General features: G+C 44.8%; 1 protein-coding gene across 1 annotated transcript in view; it reads left to right on the top strand.

The window, feature by feature from the left end:
• The window catches only part of TTI1 (TELO2 interacting protein 1), a 53,938-nt gene that overhangs the window by 21,578 nt on the left and 9,148 nt on the right, over window positions 1-23,212 (top strand). Inside the window, exons 2-7 of the mRNA XM_011929063.1 lie at window positions 1,689-4,031; window positions 9,170-9,370; window positions 12,779-12,927; window positions 16,258-16,398; window positions 18,353-18,557; window positions 18,841-18,928. Of these exons, the coding sequence (XP_011784453.1) occupies window positions 1,730-4,031; window positions 9,170-9,370; window positions 12,779-12,927; window positions 16,258-16,398; window positions 18,353-18,557; window positions 18,841-18,928 (3,086 nt within the window). The 5' untranslated portion in view covers window positions 1,689-1,729. The remainder of the gene's footprint in view (window positions 1-1,688; window positions 4,032-9,169; window positions 9,371-12,778; window positions 12,928-16,257; window positions 16,399-18,352; window positions 18,558-18,840; window positions 18,929-23,212) is intronic.

Raw genomic sequence — 23,212 nt, forward strand, 5'->3', positions numbered from 1 at the left:
CTCTCCAGTGTATCAGAGTCCCCTCCAAGGGGAAGTTTGGCACCATCTATTTCTCTCCCTGGACTGAGCAGGCCTTGCTCATGCCTGCTGGGCACAACTTGCCTTCCAATCTATAGCCACTGAGTTCAGGAGCGTTCATGGAACTGGGGGTAGAGAGAAGCAGCGCAAGCACTTTCTTACCTCTTCAAAAGCCCCAAGCAAGTACAGAGAAAAGAAAAACCACAAGACCACCAGACTAGATGATCTCTAAGCCTCCATCCAGTGCCGACATTTTACAGTTATACACATTTATGGTCTCCAACTCAACTCAGTCCTCAGTACCCTTGGGCCACACTTTATGTCTTCCCAGCATGCTCTGCTTCTCCAAAGGGAATATTTGAGACTTTTATTTCTCTCCTCAAGCCCTCTGTTTATCCTCCTCCTTGTTCACTGTCAGCCCATGACTTTGAATTTCTCTTCACAAAAAAAAAGACAGACTCTCGGATATTGAGTTGCTCTTTGCTTTCCTATAATCCTTTCTCCTTTGCCTGCTTGCCTGCCTGCTGTCCGTCTTTCCATCCTGCTGGACTCTGTCTTCTCCTGTGTGTTCTGTGATAGTGTGTGCTCCCAGTTTTCCCATCTCTGGGTAGCCCCTTTCGCTTTATGTTGCTGTCAGTCTCACCCAGTTCTGATCCTTCTCCCGTATTACAGGCTCCTGGGGGATCTTTTCAGTGCATAGAGTTGACCATATCACCCCTTGCTTTAAACCTCTTAATGACAGGAACAGACAAAACATGTCTGTAGTGATAGAAGTCAGAAGAGTGGTTACCTCCAGGCAGGCAAAATAGGAATTGACTGCAAAAGGACATGAGGGAGCCTTCTAGGTTGTTGGAATTATTCTGTATCTTACTTTGGGTAGTGGTTACATTGTTCTATACCTACACAAAAATTCACTGAGCTGTACATTAAGATAGCGCATTTTACTGTACGTATACCTCAGTTTTAAAAAGATGAAACCTGAAGGGTTGTTTTTTTTTTCTTTTTGAGACGGTGTCTCACTGTCTCCCAGGCTGGAGTGCAGTGGTGCGATCTCGGCTCACTGCAAGCTCCGCCTCCTGGGTTCACGCCATTCTCCTGCCTCAGTCTCCCAAGTAGCTGGGACTACAGGCACCCGCCACCACACCTGGCTATTTTTTTTGTATTTTTAGTAGAGACGGAGTTTCACCATCAAGAAAGATCAAGGATGGTCTCGATCTCCTGAACTCATGATCCGCCCACCTCGTCCTCCCAAAATGCTGGGATTACAGGTGTGAACCACCATGCCCCGCTGAAACCTGAAGGTTTAAATCCAAAATCCTGAAGGTTAAAATCCAAACTCCTGAAAATAGTCCACAGATTCCTATTCCTTCCTCCCTCAAGTCTTGCCTCGAGCATAATTTTCTTGTGAGACCCATCCGGGCTTCCTCAGGATATGACTTCCACACTCAGGACTGGAAGCCTAGGCCTGTCCTAATCCTGAAGATACTTTATTGTAACTGTACATGTACTTCCCTCACTAGACAGGGGGCTCAGTTTGTTCACACCCCTAGTGCCCAGTGCAGTGGCTGGCACATAGACCCTTGGTAAATGTCTGTTGAATGAATGAATGCAAGTTCATTTCGTACTTGTTTTGAACTTGACATTTTTACTGAACAGTTTCCTTCCTCCAGCCTACAGGATGTTTCCTCAGTGAGGGGAAGGCTGCTGCACAATGGCAGTTTTTGATACTCCTGAGGAGGCCTTTGGTGTCTTACGTCCAGTCTGTGTTCAGCTCACAAAGACCCAGACAGTGGAGAATGTGGAGCATCTGCAGACTCGACTACAAGCTGTGAGTGACAGTGCCCTTCAGGAACTTCAGCAGTACATCCTCTTCCCTCTGCGGTTTACCCTGAAGACCCCAGGTCCCAAAAGAGAGCGTTTGATCCAGAGTGTGGTGGAATGCCTCACATTTGTCCTTTCTTCAACATGTGTGAAAGAACAAGAGCTTCTCCAGGAACTCTTTTCAGAACTCTCTGCTTGTCTGTATTCACCCAGCTCCCAAAAACCTGCGGCAGTGTCTGAGGAGTTGAAATTGGCTGTGATCCAGGGACTTAGCACATTAATGCACTCAGCTTATGGGGACATCATTCTGACTTTTTATGAGCCCTCCATTCTGCCACGTTTAGGATTTGCCATATCTTTGCTGTTAGGCCTTGCAGAACAGGAGAAATCAAAGCAAATTAAAATTGCTGCCTTAAAATGTTTACAGGTTCTACTCTTGCAGTGTGATTGTCAGGACCATCCAAGGTCGTTGGATGAACTTGAACAAAAGCAGCTGGGGGATTTGTTTGCCTCTTTTTTACCTGGAATCTCAACTGCACTGACCAGGGTTATCACGGGAGACTTTAAACAAGGTCACAGCATTGTCGTATCTTCCCTAAAGATCTTTCACAAGACAGTGAGCTTCATTATGGCTGATGAACAGCTCAAAAGAATCTCAAAGATCCAAGCCAAACCTGCAGTTGAGCACAGAGTAGTGGAGCTGATGGTTCACAGGGAAGCAGATTGGGTAAAAAACACTGGCGACAAGCTGACTATCCTTATTAAAAAGATAATTGAGTGTGTTTCTGTTCACCCACACTGGAAGGTGAGGCTGGAACTGGTAGAACTTGTGGAGGACCTTCTTTTGAAGTGCAGTCAATCATTGGTGGAATGTGCTGGTCCCCTTCTGAAGGCCTTAGTGGGACTAGTAAATGATGAGAGTCCTGAAGTCCAAGCCCAGTGCAATAAAGTTCTGAGACATTTTGCAGATCAAAAAATAGTGGTGGGCAACAAAGCCCTTGCTGACATCTTGTCAGAAAGCCTGCATTCCCTTGCCACATCTCTTCCTCGCCTAATGAACTCCCAAGATGACCAGGGCAAATTCTCTACACTTTCCTTGTTACTTGGTTATCTGAAACTCTTGGGTCCGAAAATAAACTTTGTCCTCAACTCTCTGGCCCATCTCCAGCGCCTTTCCAAAGCACTCATCCAAGTTCTAGAGCTGGACGTGGCTGACATCAAGATTGTTGAGGAACGGCGTTGGAACTCTGATGATCTGAATGCCTCTCCAAAGACCTCAGCCACACAGCCTTGGAACCACATCCAGAGGAGATATTTCCACTTCTTCACTGATGAGAGGATCTTCATGCTCTTGAGGCAGGTTTGTCAGCTACTTGGTTATTATGGGAATCTTTATTTGCTTGTGGATCACTTTATGGAACTTTACCGTCAATCCGTGGTTTACCGGAAACAAGCTGCCATGATCCTTAATGAACTGGTTACAGGGGCTGCTGGGCTAGAGGTCGAGAATCTTCACGAAAAACATATTAAAACAAACCCAGAGGAACTGAGAGAGATTGTGACAGCTATACTTGAAGAATACACAAGTCAAGAAAATTGGTATTTGGTTACCTGTCTCGAAACTGAGGAAATGGGAGAAGAGCTGATGATGGAACACCCAGGCCTCCAGGCCATCACGTCTGGTGAACACACCTGCCAAGTTACATCTTTTCTAGCCTTCTCAAAGCCAAGTCCCACTATTTGCTCCATGAACAGCAACATCTGGCAAATATGCATTCAGTTGGAAGGAATTGGCCAGTTTGCACATGCACTAGGAAAAGACTTCTGTTTGCTCTTGATGTCAGTCCTTTATCCGGTAATGGAGAAGGCTGGAGACCAAACCCTACTCATTAGTCAGGTGGCTACCAGCACCATGATAAAGATTTGCCATGCTTGTGGCTACAACTCCCTGCAGCACCTGATCAACCAAAATTCAGACTATTTAGTGAATGGGATCTCTTTAAATCTGCGTCATCTGTCTCTGCACCCTCATACCCCAAAGGTCTTGGAAGTCATGCTGCGGAACTCAGATGCTAACCTGCTTCCTTTGGTGGCAGATGTGGTTCAAGATGTCTTGGCCACCCTGGACCAGTTTTACGATAAGAGAGCTGCTTCCTTTGTCAGTGTTCTGCATGCTCTGATGGCAGCATTAGGTACATTGAGAGCCCTTTTTAATGCTGATGTGTGGGGGACAGGACTCAGTCTCCTAGTTTGCTTAGCCTTGTTTTTTGCATTGTTTGCGGTGATGCTATGGAGGACTTTTGAATCATTGTCTCTCCAGTCCCATAGGTTATGGTAGAGTTTCACTGTTTATCTTTTATACTTTCAGTAATCTCTACCATTTATTGAGCTCCTGCTCTATGCCAGGGATATAAACCCTGCAGACTAAATGTAAATATTATTTCTATTTTATAAGTAAGAAAAACTAAGGGTCAGTGACATCCTACTTAGCCAGAGTCACACAATTAATAAATAATAAAATCAGGATTTATGACAATTTTGTTCTTTCCAGTATATCAAACTGATTCTGATGATGCATAGCGTTAGCAGTATCTATGCTAATCAAGAAGAGATATAACATGAATTATTCAGTCCACATATAGTCTAGCACAGTACTGTCTAAGAGAAGTTTCTGTGATGATAGAAATAATCTTTATCTGTTCTATCCAGTATAGTTACCACTCTACACATGTGGTTCGTGCACCTGAGGAACTGAATTCTGTATTTTACTTAATTTTAATAGCCACATGTAGCTAGCGACTACCACACTGGACAGAGCAGGTCTAGAAACTTCCTTTTAACCTTTTAATTGTATGAGTTGGTTTGAGTTTCTCTTCTTCCCTTTGATCCTATTGGGTGCTTGCCAGAGATGTTAGCCACTATTAGAATGGCAAAATTGGCTGGGCGCGGTGGCTCATGCTTGTAATTCCAGCACTTTGGGAGGCCAAGGCGGACAGATCACGACGTCAGGAGATTGAGACTATCCTGGCTAACACAGTGAAACCCCGTCTCTACTAAAAAATACAAAAAAAAATTAGTTGGACATGGTGGTGGGCGCCTGTAGTCCCAGCTACTTGGGAGGCTGAGGCAGGAGAATGGCTTGAACCTGGGAGGTGGAGCTTGCAGTGAGCTGAGATCGTGCCACTGCACTCCAGCCTGGGCAACAGAGCAAGACTCCATCTCAAAAAAAAAAAAAAAAAAAAAAAAGAATGGCAAAATTTTGGACTTCAATTATAAGAAAAGGAATCCTTCAACTGGATAGTCAGTCTTTCAATGAGAAAATAATAAGCTGTATAGCTGGGTCCCTTTTATTTAAAGAGCATATTTCCAGTATTTATCTCAGTATTGCTAATAGCCTCTGAGGCAGGTGGAATGGTCACTGGCCTCACTTTGTCAGTTGAAAAAGCCAAGACCTTGTAAGAAGCATTCTCATGGAAGGTGACTGGGGCAGGGACAGTGCACTGCCCTGTAGCTAATGTCATTTCCAGTGTTTGTTTATTCATGCATGAGCATTTGCGTTTAGCATAAATGTTCCTTTTTTCATTCATTCATTCAAGAGTGCCTGCCATATGTTAGACACTGTGCTAACTAATGAAGATAGAGCAGAGAACAAGATGAATAAACTCATGGAACTTCCCTGCCACTGCGAGAGAGATGATAAACAAGTAAACAAATCATTAGACAAGCTCACTGCAGATTCTGATAAACACTGTGAAGGAAATAAACACCTCGATGTAACAGGCACAGGCAGGCTTCTATACGTTCAGTGGTCAGGGAGGGCCTCTCTGAGGAAGCAACACTAAAGCCGAGACCTGAAGGATGAGAAGGGCCCATCGACACATACGGGGCTGTCACATTGTTTTTTTTTATTTTTAAGAACATTCAGGCCGGGTGCTAGGGCTCACGCCTGTAATCCCAACACTTTGGGAGGCTGAGGTGGGTGGATTGCTTGAGCCCAGGAGTTGAAGACAAGCCTGGGCAACCTAGTAAGGCCTCGTCTCTACTAAAAATGGGAAAAAATGAGTTGGGAGTGACGGTACATGCCTGTAATTCCAGCTGCTTGGGAGGCAAAAGCAGAAACATCACCTGAGCCTAGGGAGGTCAGGACTGCAGTGAGCCATGATTGCACCACTGCACTCCAGCCTGGGTGACAGAGTAAGACTGTCTTAAAAAAAATAGAAATAAAAATTCAGGTGGGAAGGCCCAGAGGGAAGAAGGGGCATGGGTCTTTGGAGAATGGAAAAGAGGCCATTGTAGAGGGTGCTGCAAGATGAAGTTGGAAAGAAGGGCAAGGACAAATCCTGGTAGGGCCTTATGGACCAAGAGAAGGAGTTTGGATTTTATTTTGCAGCCACTTGGAAGCCTGTGTAGTGGGCTAGTCACTGGGGAGTCAGCCATGAATAAGACCCACCTGAATCTGCCCTTGTGGCGGCCGTCATAAGGACTGGCAGGTTGCTTATGCAGACTAAGACTGGCTTCCATGGGCCAAATATATCCCACCTGTACTGCTTTAGGGACCTACGCTATGTTTCAATTTGAAATTTCTATAAAGAAGTTGAAGAAAAGCCCTGTGAAATATGTCTCTCAAGAAGTATCTGAATTTGGGCCTTCAAAATTGAATTGCCTTAGATTGCTGATGTCTTCGATCATCTCTGAAGGAGGAATGTCAAGACTCGTGTAGCTTTGTAGTGCTTTAAAAAAAAAAAAAATGAGGTGGAGGGAGAGGGTCTCCCTTGCAGAAAGGAAAATTGGATGGTTCAAATTGAGTGTGGGGCTTCCTTGGAACAGAAGCAAACTTAGAGCTAGCTTTTCTGAAAGATTTGAAATAACCCAGAATACACTTGCTTTTTGAACAGGAATTAGTGCTCAGGTGGAGTTGTTATAGTCACTCATAAATCAGAGGAGCACCTTTTGCTGTCATTTCTGTTTGTCATCGAATTATCTAACTGGCAGCCCCTCTTTTAAGATGGGTGTGGAAATGTGTTCTCAGAGAACTTTGGAAAGGCCTTAGAAGAATCCAGTAAGAGTTTTAGGAACGTGAGTTATCATTAACATAGTGTGTCACATTCAGTGACTAAAAAAGCATTAGGTGCCACGGTAAGGGCAAGAACCATCAGTTAATTACTGCGAATACCAACTGCTGGTTGGCTGATTATTCATAACAAGAAAAAAATAGGGTGGCTTTGAAAATAAGTGTTTATGTCACATACTACAGAACTTGGAGAATGTGCAAGTCCATCCGTACATGGCTGCTGCATTCTTTTTATGGCTGCATAGTATTCCATCATGTGTCTGCACCGTAGTGTATTTAACCAGTCCTTTCTTGGTAGATGTTTTGGTCATTTCCAGTCTTTGGCCACCACAAAAAATGCTGCATTGAATATCTTTGTAGGTCATTTTGGACATGTCTCCGTCTATCAATAGGACAAATTTCTGAAAATACTCGTTTAAGGGTATAACGTTTAAATTTCTGAGAGGGTATCAAATTGCTCTCTAAGAGGTTGTACCAATTTAAACTCCATCAGCAATGTATGAGAGTGCCAGTTTTGCCACGCCCTCACCCACACTGTATATTACCAAGCTTTTGATCTTTGCTAATCCAATAGGAGAAAAATAGCACCTTATTATAGTTTTAATTTGCATTAAAAGTGAGATTGAGCTTCTTTTCATATGTTTAAAAGCCATTTGTGAGCAAAGACATTTTAATGTCTGGCACCAGCCTTGAATCTAGAAATAATCTTTGCAGCATGTCTAGTCTTAGCAGTGTAAATGCTGGGTCCGGGTTTTAACTATTTGGGAACCAATCCCTTAGAGTGCACCAAGTACCTGATAGACAACTGGGGATGCGGTTTGAAGAATGTCATAATGGATCCCTGGGTGCAGGAACCTCCGGCTCACACCTCACGCATTTGCTCTCTGATACTCCCAGTTGCCTGGCCCTGTCATCTCCCATCTGCTGCTGCTCTTGCTCTGTGCAGATGCTCTTTGATAAAAAGAAGATTAGCAGGTGCTAAAGGTTATCAGAGTCTTTTTCCCGGCTGTCTGCAAAAGGAGGGTACTGGACCAGAGCAGTGATTTTCTGGCTGTGGGATTTGTTGTTGTTGTTTTATTCTTTAAGTATTAAGAGCCTTTTTTGAAATGAAGCCTTTGGGGTAACCTGATATACAAAAAAATGATTGAAATTCGAGCTGAGTTGGTTGAAGGAATAGAGACCCTGGAACCCATGCCCGTAGCCCACCGTCTCTTGGTGCCCTCCCTGTTGTGATCCATAAGACATTTCTGTGAAGCCCTGAGGCTCCTCAAGGCACAGTTTGAAAACCACAGGACCCAGTGATGTTTGAAGTTTATTCTGTGGTAACTTATCAGAAGTATTTGAGCATCACTGAATAAGGAAGACTTTGGAGAGAAAACAGCCAGCTTTCTGAAGCATTTTATGTCAGAAATACAGTGTGAGACCATCCATCCTTAAGGCTCTGTAAAGCCTGTATTCTGCTAATGAGTGGTATGTTCTGTACTCAGAATTTTGTCACTTGGACGTGTTTGCCAGTCTTGTATATTTTTTCCTTTGCATAAACTTTGAGCACCCAATATCTTTGTAGGTCATTTTGGACATGGCTCAGCATATCAATAGGATGAATTCCTGGAAAAAATGCTGGTTTAAAGGGTTTATGTTTAAATTTTTGAGAGAGTATCAAATTGTTCTCCTAAGAGCCTTTGTGGAACTCTGACATACAAAAATGATTTGCAGTTAGAGCTGAGTTGGTTGAAGGAATGGAGATGCTGGATCCCACACTGGGCATATTGGATTTCCAGTGGTGACCAATGGAACATAGAGTCTAATGGGAGACTCAGACACTGAATAGGACACACAAATAAATAGATACGCAAATGTATAATCACATATTGTGATGAACTGATATGAAGGGAAAGAGCAGAGAACTATATGAGATATCATGTAAGTCACCTAAGTTAAACAGGGAAGTCAAGGGAGGGCCTTATCAGGCAAGTTCTGTGTGTTCTGAGATGTGACTTGGAGCTAACCAGATGTGAAGTAGATGGGAGGAATTCCAGACAGAACAGCATATGCAAGAGTTCTGAAACAGGAAAATGCTTGCTGCATTGGGGGAACTGGAAAATGATGGGTTACTGGTCAACTGGGAGGCTGGAGAGCCAGGCAAGGACTGAATCATGTGGGAGCTGTGCAGGCCAGGGCAAAGAGCTTATTCTGTGTATGAAGTACTCATGCCTGCTGTTAATAGCCAAGGTGATCATTGTAACACTTTATTTACAGCCCAGTGGTTCCCAGACACAGGTAATCTCGGACACCTCCAAGAGCAAAGTTTAGGAGAGGAGGGAAGTCATTTGAACCAAAGACCAGCAACTCTTGAGAAGAGCACCACCACAGCTGACGACATCGAACAGTTTTTGCTGAACTACCTCAAAGAGAAGGATGTGGCAGATGGAAATGTCTCGGATTTTGATAATGAAGAAGGTAACTTGTTTATTTTGGCTTAGCTGGTTTTTTCTTTCTGAAACAGATTATTGTAAAAATGGTGAGACATCATTACAGAAAGGGTAGAAATAAGAAACGTCACTCATAACCTTACCAGGCTAGCATAGCTGTCCCCTGTTTTGTGTAATCTTTTTCCATTCTTTTCTGTCGCAGAACTGTTTTTACACGGTTGCAGCTGTGTACTCTTTTTGTGTTTAGTTATAAGCAACTCTGTTGCTGTTGAATTTTGATAATTAATGCTTTAATAGCCGTTACTAAGTGTCCATTCTGCTGTAGGACATTTAGGTTGCTTCTGGCTTAATAATAACACTAATAAATAGTGCTGCAGCAGTAGATGATTCTGTGCATGTGACTTTTTTTTTTTTTTTTTTTTGCATATTTCTTTAAATTCCCAAAAGTAGGATTTCTGGGTCAAGGATGTGAACATAATTTAATGCTTGCCAAATTGCCTTTCAAAATGTTTGTGTCAATTTATACTTTTCCTTCGGCAGTGCAGGATGAATACTGGTTTCACCGCAGCCTTACCAACATTGGCTATTTCCAGTTTTACTTCTTCCTAAATTAATAGGTGAAAAACGGTTCTTGTTATCTACCTTGCATTTCTTTGATTACCAGCAAGGTTGAATGTCTTTCTATAAGCTTCTTTCCTAACAGGTTTTTTCCTTATGCCCATTGTCTATTCATATGCTTTGTCCATTTGTTTATTGGTGGGAGGAGATTGCAGTGTTTTTCTTACCAATTTATATGATAAAGAAGGGAGTTCAGGCTAGTTGAAGCTCTGGCCTGTTGTTTTATTCACAAGCTCAATCTGGAGCTTCAGGTCACGGAAGGATTAATAAATTATTAGAATCTCCTCTGAAAATATAAAATGCCAAGTCATAATGAGCTTGGTGGTCTCAGAACAATCCTAAATTGAACTGAGTCCCAAATTAGTTTGTTAGGTTGGAATAAAACAGATTTCTTTTTCTTTTTCTTTTCTTTTCCTTTTTTTGTTTTTTTTCCTCCTTTTGGTGATCTCCACTGTGAGATTCTGGTGAACCGAAGCCAGTACTTCCAGCAGAATAACATGAAATAGTAGCTCGACGCAACTCACTGCAACAAATGCCTTCTAAATAGCAGAGAAGCATCACAGGACCCAAATGATTTATGCAGAGTTGAGTCAATGCTCTCCCCAAGAATAAAGTTTTCTGATCAGAAATCTATCAGGCTTTTTCTTCTCAGATTTGTTTCTTGAGCCAACCCAATCCTTTTCGTGAACTGCACCCTTCACCCAAACCTGGAAATGCTGAAGCAGTGGAGGCATTCTGATCCCTCGTAATCCAGATTTGCCATTCTTGTTTAAAATTTGAGCACTGTCAGTGAATCCATTCCTTCATGATTAGGATCTTCTAGTGTTAGTTGATGTTCACTTAGAGCAGACTGAAAGAGTCAAACCCGTCTTCCAATACCAGGAAAATCCACATCCCTCAAATAACATTCTGCAATAGGTGAATTTCAAACAACAAATTCCCCTCTGGGGAAAAAAGCACAGGCCTATCATCCTTATGCTTATCAAAGTCATCAAGTATGCACCACACATTTGGCATTCTAAGGAATGTTTGCCTCAGTGCTGGCTTGACGTGAGTTTTTTGTTTTAAGCACATAAAAGCACCTTGTATATCTGAGGTCCCTTTCTCCAAGAAATCCAAGCATTCTACAAATGCATTTTCATTTATCTTTTCAGCATCTGTTAGAGACAGGTGCAGCCTCTACTGTAAGAGTCTGTCTTTCCAGCAGAGGGAACTGAAATAGGAAAAAGTTAAGGGAGCAGTGCTCTGCTCGGTGGAAATGAACACAGCTGGTGATCAGGGTTGGAAGGAGGCTGGGGCCGTAAGTAGATCAGGAAAATTTTTCAGGGTAGGGATTTTGGCCTGGGTTTCATGCAATTCTCAAATCTTGTGATGTTTCCATTTACAAACTTACATCTATCTCATGCAACATAGCACTCTAAGCAGTGAGAATTATAATGGCTGGTAATATCTCATTTAGTGTTCTCAGTAGCTTGTGATGTATACATGCTGTATCCCTTTTTTTTCCAGATGAGGTAATGTAGGATGAAAGAAGTTGCTAATAGGTTGTAGAGGCAAGACTTGATCCAACCGCCTCTAACCAAACTCCATGCCCTGTGAACTACACCAAGCTGCCCTTATTACCTCACCTACAAAGATAAGTAAGGTTTGATTCTGGCCATCAGAAGTTCTTACAGCCTGGTGGAGAAGACAGACGTGCACCCCTTTTAATCAAAGGAGGAACCAAGAGGAGACGAAAAAGGGAAGGATAGAGCAGAGGCCAGCCATGGAATGTCCCAGCTTCAAGGCTCCACACGAGAACCCTGCTATCTTTTTGCATTTTTTTTTTTTTTTTTTTGAGACGGAGTTTTGCTCTTTTTGCCCAGGCTGGAGTGCAGTGGCACGATCTCGGTTTATTGCAACCTCTGCCTCCTGGGTTTAAGCGATTCTCCCGCCTCACCCTCCCAAGTAGCTGAGATTACAGGCGCCTGTCACTATGCCCGGCTAATTTTTGTAATTTAGTACAGATGTGGTTTTGCCATGTTGGTTGGGCTGGTCTTGAACTGCTGACCTCAGGTGATCCGCCTGCCTCAACCTCCCAGATATCTTGTTTTTATCTTAGATATTCATTAATGGAAATTTAGAAAAGACCAAAGGCATAGGGAAAAAATTTAAGTCATCTGTTGTCTCGTTACCCAGTCACTTTTAATATTTTGCTGTACTTCCTCCCATGCAAAAACATATGTAGTAGTGTTCATGCTGCATATGCAATTTTGTGTTGTGCTTTTTGTCTTTTTAAGACAATATTATTTTATAAGCATTTCTCTTGTCGTTAAAACCCATGCTAAGCCTGGTGTAGTGGCTCATACCTGTAATCCCAGCACTTTGAGAGGCCGCGGCAGGGGGATTGCTTGAGCCCAGGAATTGGAGACCAGTCTGGGCAACATAGTGAGACCCCTATTTCTATAAAAAAATTTTAAAAATTAACCGGGCATGGTAACATGCACCTGTAGCCCTAGCCATTCAGGAGGCTGAGGTGGGAAGATCACTTGACCCCATGAGTTTGAGATTGCAGGGGGCTGTGTTCACACCACTGCACTCCAGCATGGAACACAGCAAGGCCTTGTCTCTAAAAAAAAATAGGGACCTCATAAAATGCCATTGTGTGGCTATACCATGGTTTCTGTACCCATCATTCCCCCTTGCATGGAGGTGTCTCAGTCCGTTTGTGCTGCTGTAACCAAATACCTAAGACTGAGTAATTTATAAAGAACAGAAATTTAGGTATCTCTGTTTTATCACTCATACAACACTGCCCCCAGTTGTGCTTTTTTTCCAGAGGAACAGTCAGTCTCTCCCAAAGTGGACGAGAATGACACCCATCCAGATGTGGAGCCACCACTGCCGTTGCAGATCCAAATAGCCATGGACGTGATGGAACGCTGCATCCACTTGTTGTCAGATAAAAATCTGCAAATCCGCCTGAAGGTCAGTGCGCAGCTGCTTCTCTGCATTCCCAGAGCAGCAGGACTAAGGTGTGGCCTGGTTGGCAGTGGCTACATGGATGAGCATGTAGCTCCCCTTATCTCCTAGTCCATGTGTGGTGGCCAAGAGAAGGCATCGAAAGGAATTTGTCTGTGGGGTGACAGTTTTACATCTTTCTGTGTCTGCTCAGATGCCAAAGGGAGCTGAATCTCCTGCATTAAAAACCACAAGTTTTGGGGATTCACTGAATCTCCAAAGAAAAGAAAGCCATGTGCTTTGGAAAGGATATTATTTTCTCAGCTATGTAGGATGCAGGTTTTAATACTTTAAAGAGATCATTCTTCCAAGCCTGACACTAGCCCTTATCTCTCTTTCTGTTTTCATCCTAGGGGAAACCTGAACACTTCCTAATATAGCCTGACTTGCTGGCAGTTTGCCAAGCAGCACCCCCATCAGCAAGGGCTGAAAGTATATAGTAGTAGCTGCAATAACAGGACAGTGGGGTGGGGTAGAAGTGGGGGCCAGGGCTTTCTGAATCACCCTGGAGAAGATCTTACACCCAAAGGGAAACAACATTCCTCCCTACCCCCAAGCAGGAGTGAGAAACACAACTGTCAGTCGGGCGCAGGGGCTCACGCCTGTGATCCCAGCACTTTGGGAGGCCAAGGCGAGCGGATTACCTGAGTTGGGAGTTCAAGACCAGCCTGACCAACATGGAGCAACCTCATCCCTACTGAAAATACAAAATTAGCCGGGCATGGTGGCGCATGCCTGTAATCCCAGCTACTTGGGTTGCTGAGGCAGGAAAATCGCTTTATCCCAGGAGGCGGAGGTTGTGGTGAACCAAGATCTCGCCATTGCACTCCAGCCTGAGCAACAAGATCGAAACTTTATCTCAAAAAAAAAAAAAAAAAACACAACTGCCTTAGTGACTCACTGTTAGTGATGAGGGTACATTGCCTTGCTCAGGGGTGATGGGCTAGGAAACCCTTATCACAGATTATCTCAAATCTCAGAATCTGTGTTTTGTGGAGTTTGTTTAGTCTTCCCGAGACAGCTCTTAGCATTCATCTGTTGTTCCATTCAGCAAGCACTTAACCTTTTACCTGCACAACTTTAATGTGGGTGCCTGGCTGATGCATTCAACATACTCCTGTATATCCTTCAAGACCTTCCCTTTTGTGGAGGATTTGTAACAGCTGTATACATACCATAGTTATTAAGAACATCAGCGTTGGAGTCAGACCTACATACCTGAGTCAGTTCAAATCCTGATTCTGCCTCTTATTAGCCATGTGACCTTGAGTAACTTAATTCACCATTTTGAGCCTCAGCATCTTCATCTGTAAAATGAAGATGATGGTACCTACCTCACAGAGTTGTTGATTATAAATATAAAACAGCATTAAAAAAGACACATACACTCATTCATGTACTAAATGCTTATTGAGGACTAGTGCAGGTCAGGTAGAGGGTGTGTAGAGGAGATGATGCAGACACGATGCCCGTCTTCACAGAACTCCCTGTCTGTTGTGGGGAGAGAGGCAATACATGGATTCATACATATTGGAGAAAGGCTGTCAGGGAGCACGCAGGAGGAGAAAGTTGAACGGCTAGGGGAGACCGAGTTCTGTTACCACTACATGGAGAGGCCCAGGAGGCAGGTTCTGTTTGATAGAAAGTAGTAATTCACCCATGCAGCAGGTATGTGTTGGGAACCTACTCAGTGCAAAACCCTGCTGACTAAGACAGAGCTTACCTTCTAATTTAGCCTAGGTCATTGGGGAAGGCCTCTCTGAGGTGGTAACATTTCTCAAGGCTGAGAAGGAACCTGCCCTGCAAAGATGCAAAGAGAACATTCCAGGCAGAGGGGAAACGTGCATCTTTGAGTCAATGAAATGTCGTGTAACTTGTCCCATTAATAACAGAGCTCAAATTCTAAGCCTGTCAGTGATACCACAGCCATTTCCACTCTGCTCCCCTGCTCTCCGCTGTGCAGCTGAGCTTTCTCTTACTCCCTTGCCTAACTATTCAACCCTCAGTGGCAGGGCCTCTTCTGTTCCTGTTTCAGTGTGGACCAGCACATAGTAGGCACCCAGTAGGGTTTACTGCTTCGTGTTGGCTGGCTTCGCTCTGTCTTGCTGACTAATGAGTGCCTTGCCCTGTGAAGGTTGGCCGTCTGTGCGGGAGGGAAGCCTGCGCTGACCGTTATACTGACCGCTGCGACACTGATGCAGGCCATCTCTTTTCAGTGAGTTTGAGATGTAAGAGATCAGGAAACAAGGAACGTAACTGATATTCAGTTTATGTGCAGGGTAGCCCAACCCTTTCTGGTGAGATTAGCCTGTACCTCAACTGCCTGCTGAGCCTCTCCATGTAGTGGTAACAGAACTCGGTCTCCCCTAGCCAGCCACTCAACTTTCTTCTCCTGCGTGCTCCCCATCTCATTCAGTGGCACGTGCATCTCTTCAGTTGCTACCCCTGAACCGAAGCAGCTCTTTTAAAACCCTCACTTCCCCTCCCCAGTATCCAGTCTTTCAACAATTTAAGCCAAGTCATCTCCAAAACAGATCTCCAGTCCTTTCACTTCTCTCCTCTGCCGCCATCATGTGGCCACATCACTTTGCTCCTCTCATGTGGATCCTAAAGGGCCTCTTTGTTTCTCTCTCCCACTTCAAGTCTCTTCTCTACTCAGCAGCCAGAATGACCTTTCTAAAACATGAATTGTATCATGTCACTTTCCTACTTAAAATGCTTTGACGGCTCCTCACTGCACTTAGTACAAAATAAAAAAATTCCTAACAAACCCCTTTGTAGTTGGTCCCCATTTTACCTCTTCTCTGTAACGCTCCACACCGCCCTTCTCTCACTTCTTATGAAAGCTCTGTTCCACCTCTGAGTCTTCCTCATCACGGTTCCCAGTTGCATGAATCTTCACAGAACTAACTCCTACTCATCCTTTGTGTCTTCTTTTAGAAGCTGCTTCCTCAGCGAAGACTTCCCAACAGTCTGTGGTTTAGATCCTTCCCCTCGTTTCTTTGCATTTCACCTTTGACTTTCCTTCTTGTCCCAATTGCTAATCATCGCTTCATTTAGGCGTTATCTAATTAAGGTCTTTCCCCAGCTGACCATGAACCCTGCGAAGGCAAGGAAACGTGTATATTGTCCCTGTGTGTCCCCTCAGTACCTAGCTAGTGTTTGGCATATAGTCAGCACTCAGAAAACAATTATCCAATTAATACATTTCTAAACGTTATTCTTTGAAAATGGTGACTTGATCCCGGGTATCTGTTTTCAAGCCTGTACCATCTGCTGAAATCATGTCTCTTTCAGGTCTTGGATGTGCTGGATCTGTGTGTGGTTGTTCTGCAGTCCCACAAGAACCAGCTGCTTCCCTTGGCTCATCGGGCCTGGCCCTCACTCGTGCACCGACTCACACGGGATGCCCCCCTGGCAGTGCTTAGAGCCTTCAAGGTACTGCACCAGCATCCCCCGTGGTCTGTTGTGAGGGTAGAGTTAGTAGGCGCAGAGCTCACTGGGGCCTTTTGGATTGGTTCTCTTCACCCGATTGCAATGTCACGTACTGGGAAGAAAGTATAGAAACATAAGAAAAGCACAAAGAAGAAGGTAATAGTCTCCTTTTGAATTTGAAGCAGATGAACTAGTAGATGAAAAGGCCAGGCTGTAAGCTCAGCACTCCTCCACACAGGAGTTTGTCTCCTTAAAACCACTTTGCAAGGTAGGTATATTGTCTTTACTTTTGGCAAAGGAAGAAAGAAGCTCAGAGAAGTTAAGGAATTTTCTCGCAATCAAACAGCTAGTAAGTGATAGGAACCCAGAGCAGTGAGTTCACTCCATGTTCTTTGCACTGCACAAGAGTGAAGGTGAAGGGGCCGAGGTTATAGCAGTGGGTGTCCTCTGCCCAGCTGAGTGACGCTGGCAAAACCCGGGACCACCCATTTTCGTGTTGGGCTTAGGAACACCTAGCCCACCTTTCTCATAGTGTTGTCAGGGATAAAATGGGACTGTTTGGTGAAATGCTTTGAAAAGCTAACAGTCCTATATATATGTAAGTCCTATATGTATGTATATATATTATTCTCCCTGGCTTAGTTTAGCTTATATTAGCATGGATATTTTAGCTTATTTATATCCTTTCTTGTTCTAAAAAGCCCTTAAGGCAACCTACAGAGATACATACCACAACAAGCTACCGTAAATTAGAAGAAGGTGCATAAGATGAAGCAGAGAGAAAAGATGTGTAGGGACACAAAATGAAACTGGTAATGCACCAGATACAGTTGGCCAAAGTAATTTTATCTTCTGTAAATTCTTCAGCATATACTAGACCAAATTAAAATATTAAAAAATTAATGTTTTTTTCCCAAAACGAAATTCACAAAATGACACGTGTGCTTGTGTATGTATGTGTGCCAAAAAAAGAGGAAGATTAAGGGGGAGGGAGGTAGGTATTGCTAAATCTTATCCAGATGTACTGGGGGATGGGGGGGAGGGGTTGGTGAGAATAGGTTGTCTGAAATAACAGCAAGCAAAGAAAAATGAAAAAAATATAAAGATGTGTGCACGATAACAGGCTGCTTTCCCCATGCACAGACACAATGATGACACCGAGGTCTATAGAAGCTGTGCCATTCAGCTGAAGGACCTGAAATGAGAGCCTTGTTCTCTGCAAAATCAGCAAACACTCTGTATTGGTTATGCCTTGCTTACCAATTTTTAAAGAAATTCCTATTATCCTGTATACTCAGTCTTGTGCAGCAGGGCAAAACGTTTCAATATGTTCTGCTAGAGAAAGTATAAAACAAGACATGCAAAGAAACTAGCTGTTCTGAAAGATAGAATGAGGGTGATGTGCATAAGAGGTTGTACAGCTGAACAGAAGGAACACCAAGTCGGCTGCAACTTCAGGGACCCTGCCTTGGTTCAGCCCAGGGACCTTGGCCCAGTCACTAACCTCCTGATGCCTGCATGTGGCAGTAGCTGGGCCATAGTGTTCGTGGTTGCTCAGCTAGCTAGAGTTAAAAGCATACGTATTTTCTCAAGGGATGTTAGGAAGATTCAAGAAATGATCTGTGTGAACTGCTTTAAGCTCTTCTCTTTTTTTTTTTTTTTTTAACAAAAATGGTAGGGAAATCAAGATATTAATCATATTATTCATCCAACCCAAGATTCCTTTGAATTATTCGCTGTGTAATCTGTATTTATGGATAGAAGCAACAATGCCTTGGGAGCAGAGACCTCCAAATTCATAACTGTCAGAATCACAAACCATGGGCAAGGAATTAACAGCAGTAATTCTATTTTTTTTCCAAGCACAGACCTAGATGAAATCGAATTACCAAGTGTTCTTTAGTTCTCTTGCTGCATTGGCGATGTTCACTCACCAGGTTGGTGGCTGTTTCTGCAGGTTTTACGTACTCTGGGAAGCAAGTGTGGCGACTTTCTACGCAGCCGGTTCTGCAAAGATGTCCTGCCAAAGCTGGCTGGCTCCCTAGTCACCCAGGCCCCCATCAGTGCCAGGGCTGGACCAGTTTACTCGCACACACTGGCCTTCAAGTTGCAGCTGGCTGTCTTACAGGGCCTGGGCCCCCTCTGTGAGAGACTAGACCTAGGTGGGTACCAGGCAGTTCCACCTGGACACACACTCAGCATCTGTCTCACCCCTGCCATCATGCCCTCTGCTCAGTTGTGCCCCCCTCCCCTCCCCTCTGTGTACCTCCTTCCGTCTTATTTTGGCCTATTTGTCTGTTTATCTTGATGTGTTCTTTGGCGGGATGGAGTAGAGAGCCCAGGGCATCTTGCCTAGCTGTTGCAGTTTCTCCAGACACAGTTGGTCACCTCTTGTCCCAAATGAAGTGTGAGGGCTGACGCTTGTTTTGTTTGTCTTTTCTGCAGGTGAGGGTGACCTGAATAAAGTGGCTGATGCCTGCTTGATTTACCTCAGCGCCAAACAGCCCGTGAAATTACAAGAGGCTGCCAGGAGGTACGTCTGCCTGATCACCCGCATCCCTTTACGTTTGTTCTAAATTACAGATGATTTGCTAATGGCAAGCAGAGTTGAGGCATCTCTGCTGTTTTCTCTCTCTCCTTGCCAGGTTAAGATAATTTCTTTAACTGTGCCAGCACTAGAGATGGTATTTTTACTAGATGTGTTTCTCTTGGCCAGTAACCTTTTCCTCTGCTGCAAAGTCAGCAACAATTCCAGAGGGTCAAGAAGCAGAAAGACGGTGTGCTAGAGAGGACTCAGCACCCTCCTGGGTTGGAGGGGAATCTGTTTCTAGGCCTGGAGACCAGGTGCCTGGCACTTCTTCATGCCTTGGCTCCTTCAACAGCAAAGTGAAAGTGCTAGGATCCTGATATGGCATACGTCGACTCCACGGCAGGTCTTAGATGGGCATTGGTGCCATGAACCCTCACAAGTGCCATGCAGAATTGTTTGTGTGCAGGCAGGTGCACATGTGCTTTTTCTAATAGGAACCATTCATAGGTTCTAATAGGAATCTGTGACCCAAAGAACATTAAGAGCTGCCAGACTAATGGCTTAAAGGGCCTTTTCTGATTCTGAAACTAGGTGATTCCAATTTCTAAGAGTTTGACCATGCTTATTTGAGAAAAGCTGTATCACCTCTAGGAGAAGAAGCTATTGCTGGTTACTTTAGGACTAAGAGCTGAAACTCTCTGAGCACAACAGCATTCCCCAGACGTGAGACTCAAAATCTACTCTGCCCCTCTTCTAGCTTTCCTTCCAGGCGGGAGCAACCTGCATCCTGGAACTGCCATCCCAGGATGTCTGCTGCTGGGGCGAAAGCTGGGCCTGGCACTGTGTGCCGCTCTGGGCCCTGCAGCTCCTCCAGCCTCACCAGCTTCATGCCTGCAGCAGAATCCCTGCTTCTTCCTAGCTTCTCGAGGCACATCCCTGATCCTCTTCAGTGGGGTGGGAGTTAGGAGTCACCTCATTCCCTGAGGGGCAGAAAGGCTGCTCTGACTGTGCAGTGAGGAGAACCAGCTTGCCCCTTATAAACCTTGCACTCTGTGGGAGTGATGGTGATATCTTCTTGAATTGATTTATTGTCCTTTGCTGTTTTTTACTCTTGATTTCCCATTTCCTTTTTTCTTCCTGTCCCTTTCCCGTCACATCCCTTAGTCCCAGAATCAGTCATAGTTTCGTGAGCACAGGGGCGCATCCTAACCAGCTTCTGTCCCCAGGCATTTTTATTCCGTAGAGAATCAACTTAGGGTGAAAATAGTCCTCCCTGGGCGGTGCCCCTGGAGCTGACTGTGCTGTAATTTAAAGTGCAACTCAAGAACATAATGAGTTTATCTTGAAGTAAATTCTCTTAGGTGCCTATTACAACCAAGAGTTACAAAGGTCTGATTTTCACATTCCCCATTCCATTCTACTTTTCCTACACCCACCCCATCCCATCCTTCAAGTTTAGAACCATCAAATAAGCTAATATTCTCAATTCATTATCTTTTCATTTCTAATTCTCTTTTTTGCTGCTGAAAGCAATTAAACCAGGAATTGGACCTTGCTGAATCTTGAGCTGGTGTTCAGGGAGCCTCAGGTGGAGGAACACGCAGCCCCACTACTTGACTGCAGCTCCCTTTGTTTGCTCCAGCACATTCCGTTCAGCGGCTGAGTCAGATGGCCTCCCTCCTGACGGGCAGGGAGCGGGAGGAAGAGCTAGGTGGATTGCTTCACACATATCACCTGCAAACTTAACTTGAAATCGGGGGGAAGAAAAATCAGTCTTGTCCTTGATCCAAAATTAATAAGCTCTTTAAGTGGGAGAAGAAGCTTGAGACAATAGGAAGCCTGGTTGGTCTCTCTGTGAGCCTCATTACTGCATGGAGAGAGGGGTGGGGGGGTGGGCCACTTAGTATTGAAAAGTCATACCTGGCGGTCGGGTGCAGTGGGTGGCTCATGCCTGTTGTCCCAGCGCTATGGGAGTCCGAGGCAGGCAGATCTCGAGGTCAGGAGTTCGAGACCAGCCTGGCCAACATGGTGAAAGCCTGTCTCTACTAAAAATACAAAAAGTTAGCTTGGCGTGATGGCAGGCATCTGTAATTCCAGCTACTCGGGAAACTGAGGCAGGAGAATCGCTTAAACCTGGGAGGCGGACGTTGCAGTGAGCCAAGGTCGCGCCACTGCACTCCAGCCTGGGCAACAGAGTGAGACTCCATCTCAAAGAAAAGTCATACCTACTGGTACTGAGGAACCAAGTCCCCTGCATGAGGTGGAGTCCCCATCTCAGCACATGGCCCTGCCATCCATCCCGTTGTTTGTTCTTAATTCTTCTCTGACCTTCATACCCCACATCCATGACCAAAAGTAAAGCCTGCCTACCTCACTTGGAAAATTGCTTTCAAAATGACTTCTCTCAAAACGACACCTCCGAGCCACTAGGTCAGGCCAGGCCACCATCATCCCCACCAGAACGACAGACCTCACCACCAGTCCCACTTCCACTCCTGCCCCTCTAGGTATTCTCCATACGGCAGTCCAAATGACACACTTACACATGCTTACCCTTGTGGGAGAAGAGAAAGCTGTGTTCTTTGCAAGGGCCCAAGCGGGAACCTTGGCTTAGTATTCAGAAAAGCCAGAGAAGACCAGAGGTAGTGAGTTTCTGACCCTGGGTGGATGACCAGCTTGCTTTGGAAATGGCTCTCCTGTCTGCCAGAGGTGAGGGAACCTCTCAGGGCAGGAGGCTGGTGCAAGGCCTTATGCATTCTGGAAGGAGATGGATATGCACTGGCCCTGTAGAGCAGCCATGTCTGTGGGCCCCTCTGGCAGGTGGGCTTAGGACCTCTAAGGGGGCACCTTCATCGAGTTTGGGTGGAGGCAGACTTAGCAGCCCCATGAGAGTTCCTCTTTATGTGCATCACACTTGGGTTTTTCCTTGCTCCTGTTTGCTTTTCCTGACTCCAAAGAATGACCAAACCAGTGTTTGCTTTTTTAATTTGTCATATTAAATATAGCCTTTGTGGCAGGCTTTTACATCCAGGCTGTAAACTCTAGAAATGGAAATTGATCAGGGGATGGTTGATATAACCGAGGCTGTAAATGCTAAGAACAGAGATGCCATTCCAGTTTAATGCTTTTATCTAGTGAATGTGCCTTGTATGGAGGGGGCATAAATCTTCCAACTAGGGGAGGCATGGGGGAGGGGCAGGAAGGTGAGGGCAGGGTGTGACCTTGCTGTGTGTTACCACCAGGTGTCACTGTTAACTGGCAATGCCAAAAAAAAAAAAGCCAGCTCCCCCAAAGTCCCTCTAGTTAAGTAACTTCAATGGGTAACAAATGTGCAAATCATATTTGTGGTGTGGGAAGGAGGGCTTAGCATACCAGGAGCTAAAAATAAGACAGTGTCCCTGAGGGTAGGCATTGGATTACAGACAACAGGTCAGATCAACCACGCCCCCATCTCAGCCGACTGCAGTGGCAAACTTTGCTGATTGAAATTCTCAGCCTCCAAGATGTCTCCTGGCATGCCCTGGGCCTTCTCGGTTCTGTGCCTTTCTGGCCATGTAGCTTTTCCCTCCTGTACATGAAAGGAGTTTGAAAACATACATCCTAAATTTGTTTTTCCTTGAAGTCCATGCATGTACTTAGCCTAGTTGAACTCTATTAAAACCATACTCCTTGCGCCCATCTCTTAGCAGACTCTGAGATTCCCTGGCTTTTGCAGTGAGGTTTTACATCATCCAATGAGCCTTTTTACCCTCAGCTAAAAGGAAACAAAACTAGACAACACCTATTTTTGAAAAGATGAAGTCAGGCCATGTGCTGAGGCTCACACTTATAATCCCAGCACTTTGGGAAGCTGAGGTGGGAGAATCAGTTGGGCTCAGGAGCTCCAGACCAGCCTGGGCAACATGGTGAAACCCTGTCTCTACTGAAAATATAAAAATTAGCCGGGCGCAGTGGTGTGCACCTGTTGTCCCAGCTACTTGGGAAGCTGAGGCAGGAGGTTCACCTGAGCCTTGGAAGGTCGAGGCCATAGTAAGCAGTGATCACACCACTGCACTCCAGCCTGGGTGACAGAGTGAGACACTGTTTCAAAAAAAAGAAAAAGAAAAAAAGATGAAGACAGTGCCCAATAAGTCTCATAATAGAGGAACAAAGCTTTTAGGATGCTTGGCCTCCACCCCTAGTCTTACCCCCACCTGCTAACCCCAGAGCCCAGATAGGGATGCAGGGTGCCAGCAGGTGGTGACCAGCTGGTATACCTTCTGGCCACACAAGTCCTGGATGCTGTTA

The sequence above is a fragment of the Colobus angolensis genome, unplaced genomic scaffold (genome assembly GCF_000951035.1).
Source record: "Colobus angolensis palliatus isolate OR3802 unplaced genomic scaffold, Cang.pa_1.0 Scaffold8, whole genome shotgun sequence".
NCBI lineage: Eukaryota > Metazoa > Chordata > Mammalia > Primates > Cercopithecidae > Colobus > Colobus angolensis.